At 44.1% G+C, this 15,289-nt stretch overlaps 2 protein-coding genes across 2 annotated transcripts; one reads left to right on the top strand and one right to left on the bottom strand.

Annotated features, from left to right (window-relative positions):
- Positions 1 to 5,289: 5,289 nt before the first annotated feature.
- LOC118529223 (beta-defensin 15-like) lies at positions 5,290 to 7,200 on the bottom strand. Its single transcript, XM_036082008.2, has 2 exons — positions 7,152 to 7,200; positions 5,290 to 5,441 (listed from the first exon to the last, which is right to left on the bottom strand). The coding sequence occupies exons 1-2, from the start codon at positions 7,198 to 7,200 to the stop codon at positions 5,290 to 5,292; spliced, it is 201 nt and encodes a 66-aa protein (XP_035937901.1).
- Positions 7,201 to 11,198: 3,998 nt separating this feature from the next.
- On the top strand, positions 11,199 to 14,595 carry LOC118529164 (beta-defensin 105-like). The gene is made up of 3 exons (XM_036081932.2): positions 11,199 to 11,268; positions 11,603 to 11,644; positions 14,468 to 14,595. The coding sequence occupies exons 1-3, from the start codon at positions 11,199 to 11,201 to the stop codon at positions 14,593 to 14,595; spliced, it is 240 nt and encodes a 79-aa protein (XP_035937825.1).
- Positions 14,596 to 15,289: the final 694 nt, after the last annotated feature.

Here is a 15,289-nt window from a genome sequence, read left to right as displayed (position 1 = left end):
TCTTCCAGCATGACTAAAACAAAACAAAACAAAAAACAAAAACAAAAAAAAACATTAGTTGGCGCTCATCACACCTCCTCTCAAAATCCCTACAACAGTTTGCTAATACTTTCTGGTTGAATCCAAGTCAACCCCTTACCATGCGCTTCAAAGCTGCAGTGCTGAGCCTGGGCCCCCTTCTACCTGGTGTGGGACCCTGGGCCTCAGCCTTCCCAGGGGGGCAGCACTGGGCTCCCTTCAGGGCCTGATGCTCTTGGCTCTCAAAGCTTTCACTTGCCCTGCTTCCTCGCCTAGAACACTTCTCTCCTCTGCCCATGAATGACCTCCCTGACCTCAGTGTCACGACGCTAGGGAATGTCTCCCTGGAAGTGCCTGGAACTGCTGTCCACCCTATGCAAATTTTGTTGTTGTTGTTGTTCATTCATCACATCTTTCCCAAGTCATAGTTACATGTTTTTAGTAACTTCCCGATTGAATTCTAAGTTCCTCAAGTGGGAGACAGTGTTATGTTCCACTCACCATTATCACTTGCCCAGGACCCGATGCCCCACATGTGCTTAATAACCAACCACCCGTGGAGTGCATGGTGGGATAGGGTGGATGAGAATGAAGCAGAAGCGATGTGAGCAGGGGAGAGCAGAACAGAACGGAGGAGAGGAGATACACCCCTGCTCACTTGGCCCCTGGCCTAGAGCGGTAAGTGGCGGATGTGAGTTTAGCTACTCACAGTCCAGGGAGGGATCTCTGCAGCTCACAGTAGCCGTATAAAGCTACAGCCCCTTAGGCGCGCAGCTGGTAACATCTCACAGCAATGCTGGAAGCACGGTCCAGGTGAAGGGAGAGGCTGACGGCAGATGCAAAGAGCCCCCCTGCAAGAACTGTGTTTGAGATGCTTCTACAGACAGGTGCCTCTTGCACTTGGCAAGCACCAGATTCGGGGAAGGGTCTCAAGAGAACTTTGGGGACAGGGCGTCCAGGCTGCACGGGGGCCCCCTATGCAGAGGTCAGGGACTTCGGTTTCAGCTGCTATAGGTACAAAACCTGGAAGTCACCACTCCTACCTTTAAATAAGGAAAACTCTGAACAAACTGAAGATCAATGATTTTTCTTAGCCCTCTCAGGGAATTGAGGTCACAAGGCAAACCACTGCTCCCAAATTTGGAGAGTCACAGCCGAGATGTGCTAAATGGAGAAGAAGACTCTGGAACCGTAAACTGGTTAGGAACACTTTGGTAATTTTGACACATTGCCAGAGGCTGAGTGAGGACAAGCCTGAGCCAAACTACCGAGGACCACGGGCTAAGGGACCCACTCCTTCCTGGGTTTTAACCCAAGGAAACCCATGAGGTTCTCATGGCGAAGAGCCAAGAAGGAACTCCCAGTGGCTCTGGCAAGGAAAAGGGGAAGTAATTATGTGAAATGTGTCCAGAGTTTTCCACAACAAGAACTTACTCTCCCAGGAAAATGATTTTACTAGAGCTTTACCTGGGGGAAAGGCACATTCCCTACACCAGCCCATCCAGCTTCCTCACTCAGCTGAATGGGAGAACCTAGCGAATACTGGTGAAGGTCACATTGCAGGGACACCAGCCAGGACAAGACTGGGGTTTCTGTCCATATGGTGGAGGCATGATCATGGACATTTAGTTTATACCCTGGGTTATGATCCAACACTACTTTTTTTTTTTTTTTTTTTGCTCAAATTAATTCAGTTTTTGTGTTCCTTTGGCATACCCGTGCTATTGTTTGTTTGTTTGTTTGAAGTTCTTCCATATGTTCTGCCACTAGCAGTTCCTCTGGGTTTATCTTGTACATTTTCTGCTCCAGTCCTAGAATCAGTCACTTCTCCAAGGATCCCTGGCTCCTTTTACTGGTTAATGGAATTACAAACCAATATGTGAGTCCCAGGTGCGCTCAGAGTTGCTGGAATGTCCTTGCTTCTAGGACCTCAGCCAACAGAACAAGGAAATGCATATTTATTTAATAACGCACATCCACACGCATATCAATAAATATTTGTATACATTACCATCTGTATCAAAGCCACGTCTCCACCTCTCATCCAGCCCCACATGGGTCATTCTACCTTTCCCTTGCTTATCTATAACCTCCCTCTCTAACCCTGGCTCCCATGTCTGCCAGTCATGTACTTAATTCTTCAATTCCGGCTATATGTATATAGTAAGATCTGAATTGCTGAGTTTATGTTACTGAAGAAATACGTCATCCACTAGAGTGTGGTGCTTTGGTACCGTTTCTTTTGTCTGTAGACTGAGAGAGAGCACTCACTGCCAAAGTCACCTAGGCCAGCATCACCAACCTCCCCACCTTCAGTGACGTTGTTTTACACATTTATGACACAGTTAGATAGTTTTGTCACATTCTGCATTCCATCCTGGGGTAGCCCTGACTTCCTAAAATAACTCTGTTAATTTGCACAGTGTACAGGTTCACTCTTTGTACTGCAAAGTTTCAGGGTTTAACAAAGGCCTAGCATTATGCAGAATAGTTTGGTATTCCATCTTAGCACATTCCTTGTTTTTACCCCTGGCCAACTCTTGGCAACCATGGCAAAAAATCACTTCTTTTTATGATCCCTAGTTTTTCCCTTTCCAGAATGCCTTATAACTGGAATCATACAGTATCTAACCTTTTCAGACAGGTTTCTTTCACACAGGAATATGCATTTAAGATTCCTCTGTGTCTTTTTTGTGACTTGATAGCTTATCTCTTTTTATTCCTCAATAATATTCCATTAGCTGGATGAACCACAATTTGTTACCAACTCACCTATGAATGGATATCTTGGTTGCTTCCGGTTTGGGGTGATTGTGAACAAAGTTGCCATAAACATTTCAGGCAGGAGTTTGTTTGGACATAAGTTTTCAAATCAGTTGAGTCAAATCCTACAAGCCAGTGTTTGGCAAAAGAGCAACAGGAATCCAATGGAGAAAAGACAACCTTTTGGACAAACACTGCTAGAGCAATGAAACACTCACAGGCAAAGACAGAAATGGAAACAACAAAACTGACCATCTTACAGCTTTTAAAAAAATTAACTCAAGGTGGTTCTTGGATGTAAGTGTAAATGTGAAATGATTAAGCTTTTAGAAAAGAATGTAGGAGAAAAGCATCTAGGGCTACCCAAAAAGTTCTTAGACTTGACCCCATATAAACCCCACAATTCATAGAAATAAGTTGGATTTCACAAAGTCTAAAAAAAAAAAATTGCTCTGCAAAAGACCTAGCAAGAGGTTAACAATACAAGCTGTAGATTGGGGGGAAAATATTTGTAAACCACGTTTCCAACCAATGACCTATATCAAGAATATATCAAGGACTCTCAAAACTCAACAGAAAAAATCCAACAAGAAAAAGTCCAATTATAAAATAAGTATGAGACACACATTTCACTGAAGGAGATAGGAAAATGGCAAAAAAAAAAAAAAAAGCATAGGACAAGGTGTGAGACACCATTAGATTTTAGAGAAATTCAAATTAAAATCACACACAAGCTGTTGATACACACTTATCTGACTGGCAAAAAAAAAAAAAAATAGTGACAATTCTTTGCAGCAGACGTCAACGACAGTGTGGGTAAGAAAGGCCATGCTTACATTCCTGGTGGGAGCTTAAAACAATGCAGCCACTCTGGAGAATAAGGCATTCTCTCATAAAAACTGAACTTGCAAACATAGGACCTGGCAATTGCATATCAGGACACTTATCTCAGAGTAATGAAAACTTGTGTTTGCTCAAAAACCTATAAACATTAATGTCGGGGCACCTGGGTGGCTCAGTGGGTTAAGCGTCTGCCTTCGGCTCAGGTCACAATCCCAGGGTCCTGGGATCGAGCCCCGTGTCGGGCTCCCTGCTCAGCGGGAACCTGCCTCTCCCTCCCTCCCTCCTCGTGTTCTCTCACGCTACCTCTCTCTCAAATAAATAAATAAAATCTGTAAAAAAAACCTCCAAAAAACATAAATGTTGACAGCAACTTTACTTGTAATAGCACCAAACTGGGAAGGACCCAGCTGTCCTCCAGCAGGTGAATGGTTAAACTGTGGTACATCCATACCGTGGACTACCACGCAACAACAAAGAGGAAAGATGTCCTGGGACATGAAACAAACTTGAAGAATCTCCAGAGAACTATCGTGAGTAAAAAGCCAATTCCCAGAAGTTACCTCGGTATGACTCCATTTATTTGACACTCCTGAAGGGACAAGTTGTCGAAGTGGAGAACAGATTAATCGCACCAGGAGTTAAGGCGGAAGTGGAGGCAGGAAGCAGAGTGGCTCTGAATGTACAACATGGCGGGGGTCTCTGTGGTGATGGACTTGTTTTGTATCCTGTCAATATTTGGTGGTCATATTGCACTCTGGTTGTGCTATTGGGAAAACTGGATTAAAAGGTAGAAATGTATCTGTATCATCTTTTACAACTGTATATGACTCTATAATTATCTCAAAACAGAAAATGTCATTAAAAAAGATTGTTGATTCCAACAGGATTAAATACATTGATCTTAAGGAATCAAGAGGCAAATAAGGCAAGATTTCTGATCCAGCAGGGAACCAAGGCTGGATCTTAGGCCTGCGGAACATGACCAGGAATCCTTACCTGAAGCGAGTAATATGAAAGCTTAGTGCCAGGGAGTAATTTGGCAAATCATAGAAAGTCAATCTGGGACCAGGACCCAGGTCCCTGGAGATATTGTCAACTCTAGATACTTACAATCCCTCTGCCCATCAGCAAATTTGATTCCAGACTTATGGATGGGGACAAATCCATAGGGAGTATTTAACTGTCTCCAATTAAAGCCATGGAATCAAGATGATTAATTTAGACGTGTGTCTGACACATGAGAGTCCTTAATAAGTAAATTTATCTGCTATCTATTTGTCATTAATATAACTATCTGTAGAGATATATGTTCAATTCTCTACCCATCCATTTATCTATCCTCTATCTCAACAGGTGGTTGGGGCTGACACCTGAGGACAAGCTAGAGGTTTGTTGACTTATAGTCTTTACCAGTCCCCTTTAAAAAGAAATATCAGATGGTTTCGGGAAAATCCCCTTACCAAAAAATTACAGAAAAAGAAGCCAGTAGGCAGGGACCATCAAGGTTAGCTACTCACATTTCCTTATTCTAAGTGAAGCACTTGACAAATTGATAAAAGACATTCATTTATTTTTCTTGAGGTGTCTTCTCACTGAAGAGGCCAGAGTAAAGAGAAGACAAAACTAGGTCATTTATGTCGCTCTGGAAAGCCAGAGTCTTCAGATTTAATCATCTTTACTCTTCCAACATGGCTGGAGCGTCAGGCAGCATTTCAGAGACTTCTGGCAGAGAGCAACAAGTTCTTCATTTTTCCGACAAGAATTCACGCATCTCCCGTTAAGCTTGAAGCATTTCTCATCAAAAAATGCATTCCTGGCTATACAAGGGAAGGAGCCACCTGGATTAATTCTCTTCTCAGATATGTCCAGTTACCAGGTACGGTCATGTAACTGGCTAGTAAAGATTGCTTTACGAGCTGCCATAGTGTCTCGCCCTGACAGTAGATGAGATAGTAGGGAACTATTTTCTCTTTGATTTTTTCTATCTTTTTGTCATACGTGGATTAAGGACCAGGACGAAGAGATTTATCTTCTGGCATTTGGGGTAAGGCTGTGGGGCGGTTTTGAGAAGCAGAAGCTATTGTTCTTTTATCAGAATCTATTGGGGTAATGATCACCTTATTCCTGTAAACCCCTCCAGGGTGGGTAACTCCCCAACACTGTCAAAGTGATCCTTGGTGAGAGCAGGGCAAGTCTGAGGCTGGGGAGATGGTCCAAGACTGGAGTAAACAAGGATAAATATATAGAAAGGGAAACATTTACTGTTGTGTGTGGAAGCAAAAACATTGTTTACAAAGGCTCAATCAAATTTCTTTAACACATTTCACCAAATGTGTTCAAGAGCAGGTAAGAGCGGATGCTGGGAGTGGCTCTCCAAGACTCCTCTTGTCTGTTCTGCACAGAATACCTGCTCTGGCCTTAGTATTTTACCAGTAGCAATCGTAGGAGCAGCCCCCTTCAAGTTAAGGACAGACACACATCTTATCAGAATCAACATTTTAGAGTTTTACCTAATCCCGGGATACGTAAGGACAGCATCCGATGTACACAAATTGAAACTGAGGTCAACATATAAAGGTGGCTAATTCACTCATACGTAAAACTAAAACCAGGTGGATTGGTACCAGCATGTGCCTGATCGTTTCTAGCATCAGCATTTAAGTTCATAAGTACACATACCCCAATGTTTCAAAGCTCAGTGAACTGTAGCTCCCACTGCAGGGGACTCCAGCTACCCTCTTAGTGTTGTAAGGTCAATTGTCAATTGAACAATTGGTGTTGGACCTCACTCTTGACAAGAGTTCTTGTATTACATCCAATTGACAGTGATGGTCCAGAAACAGAAAGCCCCTGCAAAGGGAGAGTACATCTATCTGTGTGTACAAGGCTTTGAATGGATCATCACACGCACCCATCTAGAGGTTAATGGAACTCTGTGTGTGTGTGCGTATGGCACATAAATAGGTCAGCTCCATTTGCTTTTATTAGATAACTGTTTATTACATGTTTGCATATTGTGTCAACTAATTATATAATAAGTCTGACTGGTCTGAAAAGGGAGCCTTGCTCGGTTTCCAATGTGTACATTGGATTTCTGGGTATCGTTTGACCTGGCATGAACACAGAGTCTGACCTCCACCCCTTTCCTTGTCCAGCACTCCTTTCTCTGGCTCTTTTCCTTACCTGTTCCATCTCTATCACAATTATCTTTTAAAAGATCCACTGATGCCTACGCTTGTTTTTATAATTTTTCCCCAAATTTTTGTTTTTGTTAGTGAGCATGGAGCTGGGGACCAAAGGGCATCTTTTCTGGCATAGCTTTCTTTCTTCAACCCTGTGATACCCCATCCTAGACAATAATGAAAAATGAAAGGGATTTACAGAAGAGGCATTCAACGAAAGTCACCTCCTGCAGCAAATGTTCCCCTGCAGGGTCGCCGGGCTGAGCACACCCAGGTGCTCACTGGAGCAGACCTGTCTCTGGGCCACCACCTCTATAACCTTCCCTGCAAAGATGTTGGTTTTACCTGGGGCCAGAAGGAAGAGAACAACAAAGAGAAAGAGGAACGTCCTCATGACTCGCAGGGTCTTGAAAGATCAGCACAGTGTCCATGATAGAAGAGCAGCAAACATTTATACATTTCTCTAAACCAAAGAACATCTTGATCAACGAGGCATGTCAGAAATGAGAGCCCGTCCATGCTCCGCTGAGTAGAGCCCACACATCTCAGTGGGTGGTGGGCTGCAGCTCATTGTTTTTCTGATTCTGGGAAGTTCACAACAAGGACAATGGGGAAGAAGGGAAGACAGAGTAGAGGGTGCCTTGATGACCAGGGGTAGATAGATACACCAGCAGGAATGAAAGATCTGGAATCTGGCAGTCTGGATTTCTAATCTTGACTATACTCCTTAATAGCTTTGGTTCACTCATATGTAAAATGAGAGTAATTATATAATATCATAATGGAGTCAGTGGGATCTGAATTCCAGCTCCAATATTTGTGAACTGTGTACACTTGGCAAGTTGCTCAACTGAAGCTTATGTTTTATTATTTATTTTTTTTAAAGTGCTACACAGGGGCGCCTGGGTGGCTGAGTCAGTCAAGTGTCTGGCTCATGATTTCAGCTCAAGTCATGATCTCAGGCTCCTGGGATTGAGCCCTGCATCGGGCTCCGTGCTCAGCAGAGAGTCTGCTTGTGATTCTCTTTCTCTCCTCTCCCTCTGCCCCCCATCATTCTCTGTCTCTCAGATAAGTATATAAATCTTAAAAAAAAAAAAAAGTGCTACATACAGTATCTTATTTAATCCTTAAACAGCTCCCCGGATAGTTGTGAGCTTATGGGATATTTGATTAAGACTATACACACACACACACACACACACACACACACACACACATACATATTATACATATGTACTTATGTATATATATATAAAATATCCATATACTCTGAATGTCATAGTCTCCCACTAATTTGATTACCTCTTTTTCCTAATCTGGAGTAAATCAACTAAGTGGGTGGAGAGAAAGACCTGAATCATCCACTTTAACACTTCCATCTTGTGGAATATCTCTCTTTAAAGCAACCTTAGGGAGATGAGCCTCCCTCATCATCAGCCCCCTATTATTACTGCTACTAAAAGTTGAAATACCTTAAAAGTGTTTGTTAAAATAATCATAAACCCCCGAAAAGCAATAGATGCTTGCTGTGTTATTGAAAACATGGTTTTTGTATGTGATCTGGACAAGACCATCCATTTACTTCCTTGTGCCATACTGATATCAATAAATGATTGAATACATAAATACTCTAAGAAAAGGGACACATTTTTAACTTTTCTCTATTCCCTTCCAATCCTCAATCAAAAAGATTTAAATCCATAAGAAAAGACCAACTTCCAAACATTTTCAGTGACACACAGTCTTACTGGTCTTATTTATTATCCCATTATGTCATTTATCTCTGCTTCTTAAGGCCTGTCTGATTCATCAGGAAGCGAAGGTTGGAAACTTAAGGGAATCATAGTTGGACTTTGACACAAATAAACGTTACTGAGGTTATGGGAACCCCGTTTGGTGGTAGGATTTCACATGGCTTCTCCTCTAAACTCAGGTGGTATCTCAGTCCCTTTGAGTTGCTGTCACAAAACATCACGGATGCAGTGGCTCATAAACAACAAATATTCATTTCTCATAGTTCTGGAGGCTGGAGACACAAGACTGAGCGCCCGCGTGGCCAGGTGCAGGTGAGGACCCTCTTCTGGGTTGCAGATGGCTGACTTCTCGCTGATCTCCCTTGGAGGATAGGGACAGGGAGCTCTCTGGGGTTCCTTTCATAAGGCAATAATCCTATTCATGAGGGCCCTTAACCTAATCACATTCCAAAGGCTCACCTCCAAATACCACCCCTGTGGGGATTAGGTTTCCACATGAATGTTGCCGGGACACAGATATTCAGACATGGCACATGTAATCTTGTCTGAGCACTCCAAAGAGCCAACTAACTCTCCTAAGGGACATGTGGGGCACTGCAACGGCTAAGAGCCGTCTTGTTCCCACCTCACTGTGGAGAGGACAGACGCCTCCGAGTGGGTGAATTCTAAGGGCTGGAGTGTGGTGAGTTCCAGGGTTTGGGGGCTGCTCAAGGAAGAGAGATGTCATCAGGGGGCACCTGGGCAGAGTTGCCTCGGGGGAAGGCCCTCCCAGAGATGGTAGCATGAGGCATCCACCTTAAAGGGGAAGGGAACTCCAAGGGGAGAGGGGCACCAGAGAGGGGCTCACGTGTCTAGATGATACCTCTCAGCAGCAAGGTGGGGAGTCTTGGGATCACAGCCCTCAGGAGGGCTGCGGCAATTTGGAGTCTTACAGCTTGGACTTTGTCTTATCTACATTAACAGATGTTGGGGGCATTTTGTGTGGCATGCAAAGCAGGCAAGCTCTAAGTGGCTAAACAAATGCTTATTTGCACCCTACTCGAAGCCCTCAGGTGTGGAAGAATTTGAGTTTGCAGCAGGGGGCTTAGAGCTATAGAAGTGAGCGCCATAGGGACCACTACACAGGGGCCTCTTTGGCCCGTTCATGTAGCAAGGAGGTCTTGTGATACCCATGACAAGGCCCAACCCTTTAATTTGAGAGTTGCAAGAGTCATCTTATTTTTCTAAGGCTAGAAGTTCACTCCAGGTCAGGACCAGCTACATAATGTGCTGACCTGAGTGCATAATAAAAATGCGAGGCCCATATTCAAGAACCAGGAAAAAGGTGCCATTAAAGGAACTGAGTTCCTCTGTCATAGAAATTTTTCTTTGCTATTTAATGTCACAATTCCTCAGGCACAAGGATACTTGCAGGGCACTTGCAGACCCTCACAGGTCCTGCCAGTTGTCACGGGACCACCATGCCTCGCTGCAGAGAGAATCAAGCCAGGTGTGTTTCTTCCGTGAGCTTGCCACTCCCACCCATGGGGACCGGGCAGCTCTTAGGTCAACATCTGTGCTGGGAGGGAATCAGTATTGAACTGGGGGCTCGGGAGAGGTCTGCTCCTGCCGAGTTGCCCGCCTACACCATGGCACCGTTATCACTGAGACACCCCCATCCCATCGCTACGTACATCTGCACTCAGTCCAAGCATGGGGTCTGATAGCCACTTGATACTCATTTCAGTGAGTCCTTTTAAATATCCTATGAAGCAGTACCTTTATTATATCTCCATTTTAAGATTCAGAAACAGGTTCAACCAAGTAAGCAACTTGCCCGAGGTCACATACTTGCTAAACCGACCTGACTTTAGTCTGCCTGGTTCAGTGCTCCCATTTTGCCTTCCCAAAGTGAAGAACAGAACCTTGCATAAGCATAGGCAATACGATGGGACTTATTTGGGTTTGCAGTGATACCTGTTAATTTTGATACCCATGTTCTTGAAACATGAGAAGGATGTGGTAATTCTGGCTTCGGGCTGCTAGGACATTGTTACAGGCTTGGGGATTCAGAGCTCACTTGGCGAAATGATGCCCCTCCCCGCTTTGTTCCTGGGGGCATTGACAGGTAGTACAAATGAGACCCGGGGAAGGAACAGTGCCTGCTTCTCGGGCTCCTCTTAGAGGGCACCAGTCCTCCTTCCAAGCCTTCCCTGTGTTCCAAGCATGTCCCCATCATCATCACTAGAGCTTGACACCAAGCCTGAGAGGCTGGCAGAAGAACTGTGTTGTCTCTCAGCAACTGTGGTTGCTCCTTATTCAATGGAAGAGAAGAGTAAATTCTGAGAGAGAAATGGAGTAGGAGGCTCCTGCTTGCTGGATTGGGAGGATCGGGGTGGCTCCTGGTTTTCCAGCTCCTGGCCTCGTGTTCCTTGCACTACCCTGGCCAGAGCTTCCAGAATACAAGGCTTTATGGAGGCCAAGGGTTATTGTCCATCATGTCAGTCCTTGATCCTGGGAAATGGAGCATATAAATGTGCTTTCTTTATTGATTCACTTCACTGACCAAGAGCGTTCCCCATTACTTTCAAGTATAAGTGAGCCTCTTGTCCTCTCAGAGAGGTCCCAAACCTCTGCTCTGAAGAGGCTTCCCTCAGAGATGACCCTAAGCAGAAAGATGTCTTATTTTGTCTTTGCCTTTTTCTTCATTTTGGCTCAATTTCTATCAGGTAATTGCAAAAGGATGGGATTGTGAAGGGGGCAGATCATAAAGCCTGATGGCTTTTCTGTGAAACTGAGAGTAACAGTCGGCTCCCCACTGAGCTTCTCACGGGATTTTCTTGAATCTGCAGTGGTATTTTCTAAGCACACTACAACCCTGCCCACCCTTTTAAAACCTCTTACCGGTTACTGGGAGTGCTAGCCTTCAGAAATAGAATAAAGATGCAGCCTCTGTGATCTGTTATCTTTCGACAGCAGATGTGTGGAGCTGGGAGTACTGTTTTATACATCATTATTTCCTGCACTGATTTTAATATTCAAAATGTGTTGTTTTGAATCTAGGGTGCCAGGCAGGACTCGAGTATTCTGAGCCACTTCCAGGAGGTAAGTTGAATCCCTTGTGTATAATTTCTACTTTTAGGACCTCTGGCCTGACAGCTCCCTCTGACTTCAGAGACAAGAAGTGATGTAAATGATAGTGAGAATAGAGTTGCCTGAAATCCCGGATTTCTGCCTCTATCTTCACTCCTCTTGTAGCCAGAATCATGCCTGGGTTTGCCATCTCACAGGGAAATCTCTGTGTTACTGCAAGGGAATTTCAGCCGTAGAGATTTGGACCTGGTGGCTAGTCTCATTAGCTCATGGTGGGAACTAAAGCAAGATTAGAGGATCACGCTTGTACCAGCTAATGAGCACTGACTGCTCTGAGAACATGCTCATCTGTCTCTTACAGGATCTGGTCCCAAAACCTGTAAAATGTGTCCCAATCTCTGCTACTAGTCTAAGAAGGATCAAACACTGTGCAATCTAATCACCATTATATAACAGCTGTGCACAGTGAAGAGACCCCAATCTCTATTTGTGCACTCATCTTCTACAGGAAGAAAGCATATTATAAACAGAACCAAAAGAAACACACCTGGGTTATTGCAAACAGAATTTAAAAGTGTTTAGACAGAATTTTGGAGTGAGAAAAAAAATTCAGGTGGCTACTAGTCACTGAGTGCTGACTATATGCCAGGCAGTCTATTAACTTTATGTGGATTATGTCATTTAATCTTCAAACATTCCAATGACGTGGGTACTATTGTAACTGCCACCTTATAGAAGATGAGGAAGCTGAGACATAGATGCGATGTTCAATCATTTTGTCCAGGTGACACAATGATAAGTGGTAAGCTAAGCTTCCAACTCAGGACTCCAGAGTCACAAAGTTTTAATTCTGTAATTCTCAATCAGGTAGAACAGTGCCCAGAAATACCCTTAAGCAGAGGTAGCATACAAAATCCTCAATAAAACTGCAGCACTGAACAGTCAGACCACCCACGCCCTGAAAAGAGCAGATCCCGTCACAAAAAATCACTCTGCCCATTGCAGAGAAGACCTCCATATAAATGCATCCAGAGAAGGTCACCAAGGGTGATGAGTAGAAGAATGTGTGTTCTAATTCAGCAGCAAAGGGGCATCTAGAGATAATCCCTGGCATGCCAAAGAGTAGGTCAGATTAGAAATACAACATAATTCTATATCCTATCTGGTTCCAAGGCTGCAAATGCTGATTCTTCCCTGCCTCAGTAATGCAAGGTTCAGGAGGTAAGACAGGCTGGGGCATCAAGTCCGGGTGAAAACAGGAAGAACTCACATAAGCTGGGAAAACAAGGTGGATGCTGATGCAGAAGTTTCCAGGCAAGGAGGAAGGTTGGAACTCAGAAGGAGAAAATAATAAAATCAGGAGCTAGAAGGGAATGAGGAGTTGAGAAGCTTGAGGTATAGCAATTGAGTGGAGATGCCTCGGAGGCACAGAATTGTACTGTAGGGTTAGACCATCATGGCGTGGAAGCAAGACACTGGTTCTTTATTTATAAACGTTATCAGGGAGCTTTGGTGTAATCTGCTGCTAGCAGAAAGGCATCTTCAGTAGAACGTTAGCTTGTGCCTGTCCTCACCTCTCATCAAGGCAGGCTGGAATAAAAGTCATCATCAGGGACTTTGTTTCAGAGCCAGTCAGAACTCTTAACACAACGTGTGATGAGGGCACAAATATCAAGCCCAAGAGGCAGGTGATTCTGACCTGGGCTTACCAGAGCAAAGACTGACTCTAATGGTGGACTCCATAGAAGCAACTGGACAGCCACGGCCATCCCCATGCCCACAGCAAGCTTCGGCCCAAGGCAAGCAGCAATTAGCATGAACAGAAAGAGTTTCTGGGTGAGTGTTCAGAAGTTAGGTGGGCAGCTTCAGGAGACCCAGCATTAAAGGGATGGAATGCAGCCCAGGAACGGACCAGTTCTGGGCCCCTTACTGAGCAACGATGTGAGAGGGAGGAGCAGGCGGTGAGACAGGAAGCATAAAGCCTGAAACAGCCCCGGGGACCGGCAAATGGGCTGTCAAGGAGCCCAATGAAAGGTTGCAGCAGAGAGTGAAACCTGTAAGCTTCCATGTAGTTCTGAGGTTCCTGAGAAGAGGGTGGTTAATAGGAAAGAGAATAAGGGGTTACAACATAAATGTTGCTCTTGGAGAACCAGACCAGCAGATAACGGATTCTTGGCTGGCAAAGGCCCTACCTTCCTGGTCCATGAAAGTTACCCTGAAAAATTTTTTGCAGTCATATAAAAAAGCTTCTGATTAAAGTAAACAACAAAAATAACTAATGGAGGACATAGTGTTTGGCAAAATATTCTCACATAAATTACTCCATTTGACCACTAGAGAAATTTACAGTGTAGACAAGTATTTCTAGAATGTCCACATGACAAATGAGAAAGCTGAGATCAGGCAGTTTACTGAGGACACACCACCGTTACCAGGCCCAAACCAGAACTGAACCTAACTTTACCTCTACCTTCAAGGACCTTTTCAAACCACAAGGTAGCCCTCCCACCTTCATCCTGTAACCTTTACAGAAGTATCAGGTATGTATTTTTATGATTCTACCGTATACATGACACTTCATCCCACTGTGCTTGCCTACTTTTGACCCACGCAAGGCACGGGGAGCAGGGATGGCGTCCACCTGTTGCTTCAACATTAACTCTTCCCCAACTCCATCCTGAAGAAAGTAGAGCCCTTTGAAAAATCAGGGCTGGTTCTTTAAAAACACTCTTTATGACCATAGAAACCCTCCCCCTTTTTTTGGTGGCTTTTGACCTTCTCCCCATTTCCAGGGAGTCCCTGGAGAGAGGTATCAGCTGCTCTTTGTTGGCCTAGGTGAGTTTGCTGCTTGTGAGCCTTGCAGGCTCGGCCGGGGCAAATGCAGAAGGATATGCACCGAGGATGAGAAGGTTGTTGGAAATTGCAAGATGAACTTTTTCTGTTGCCGACGGAAGATCAGGTGAAGCAGGCCAGCACTCTCCTGGCCTTCCAAGGAGGACTTGGTATTCAAGGGAGGACAAGAGAAGTTGTGTGCCTTACCCAGTTACACTGGGTGTGAGTCTCGGAATCATTCTCATCTCTCTCTCCCTTTGTTTTGTTTCTTTGCTTATGTTTTAAGATAATCCTTAAAAAATCAAGATCCGAGTGGGTAGCTGATAACCCACTCAGATACTACTACTACGTATTTGTAAAGTACCTTATAATTTTCAAATCTTTCCCCCAAACTTTCCTCGTATGACTTAAGATCATCTAATGATTTTATTATCTCCATTTGTATTTGAAGAAATTGAGACTCGGAGAAGCTTTCATTTCTTCAAGGTCACAGCCCGGGAGCCAGAAAAGTTGTGTTCACCCCTGTCATGTGCTGTGTATCTATTTCTGTGTAATAATTTTAACCAAACAGATAAACAGAGATGGGATCTGTTAATGGAATTATAATTCTACAGCATACTAGAAATTATCCATATCACTTACTGGTATATCAACACACTGTCAGTCATTGATTCTAGTACTTATGGTGCATTTTTAAAGCAAATCATACCTACTCAGTTAATGTCCATGCCACCAACTTTGCACTTCTCTTCTTGCCAGTAAATGAAAATGTCAGAGATTAATTTAAAATGCTCAGCCTGGACTATGCATGAATGGTTGACTGTA

The sequence above is a fragment of the Halichoerus grypus genome, chromosome 3 (assembly GCF_964656455.1).
Source record: "Halichoerus grypus chromosome 3, mHalGry1.hap1.1, whole genome shotgun sequence".
Classification (NCBI taxonomy): Eukaryota; Metazoa; Chordata; class Mammalia; order Carnivora; family Phocidae; genus Halichoerus; species Halichoerus grypus.
Note: the sequence above shows the minus strand (reverse complement) of the source record. Positions and strands in the feature narration are given on the sequence as shown.

What these genes read in the sequence shown, in the direction of transcription:
- LOC118529223 (XM_036082008.2), bottom strand. Translation starts at nt 7,200, where the DNA reads ATGAGGACGTTCCTCTTTCTCTTTGTTGTTCTCTTCCTTCTGGCCCCA. An exon ending in TCTCTTCCTTCTGGCCCCAG is followed by an intron (nt 5,442 to 7,151) that starts GTAAAACCAACA and finishes TCCCTTGTATAG; the next exon opens with CCAGGAATGCATTTTTTGAT.
- LOC118529164 (XM_036081932.2), top strand. Translation starts at nt 11,199, where the DNA reads ATGACCCTAAGCAGAAAGATGTCTTATTTTGTCTTTGCCTTTTTCTTC. An exon ending in TTTGGCTCAATTTCTATCAG is followed by an intron (nt 11,269 to 11,602) that starts GTAATTGCAAAA and finishes TTTTGAATCTAG; the next exon opens with GGTGCCAGGCAGGACTCGAG. An exon ending in TTCTGAGCCACTTCCAGGAG is followed by an intron (nt 11,645 to 14,467) that starts GTAAGTTGAATC and finishes TTGTTGGCCTAG; the next exon opens with GTGAGTTTGCTGCTTGTGAG.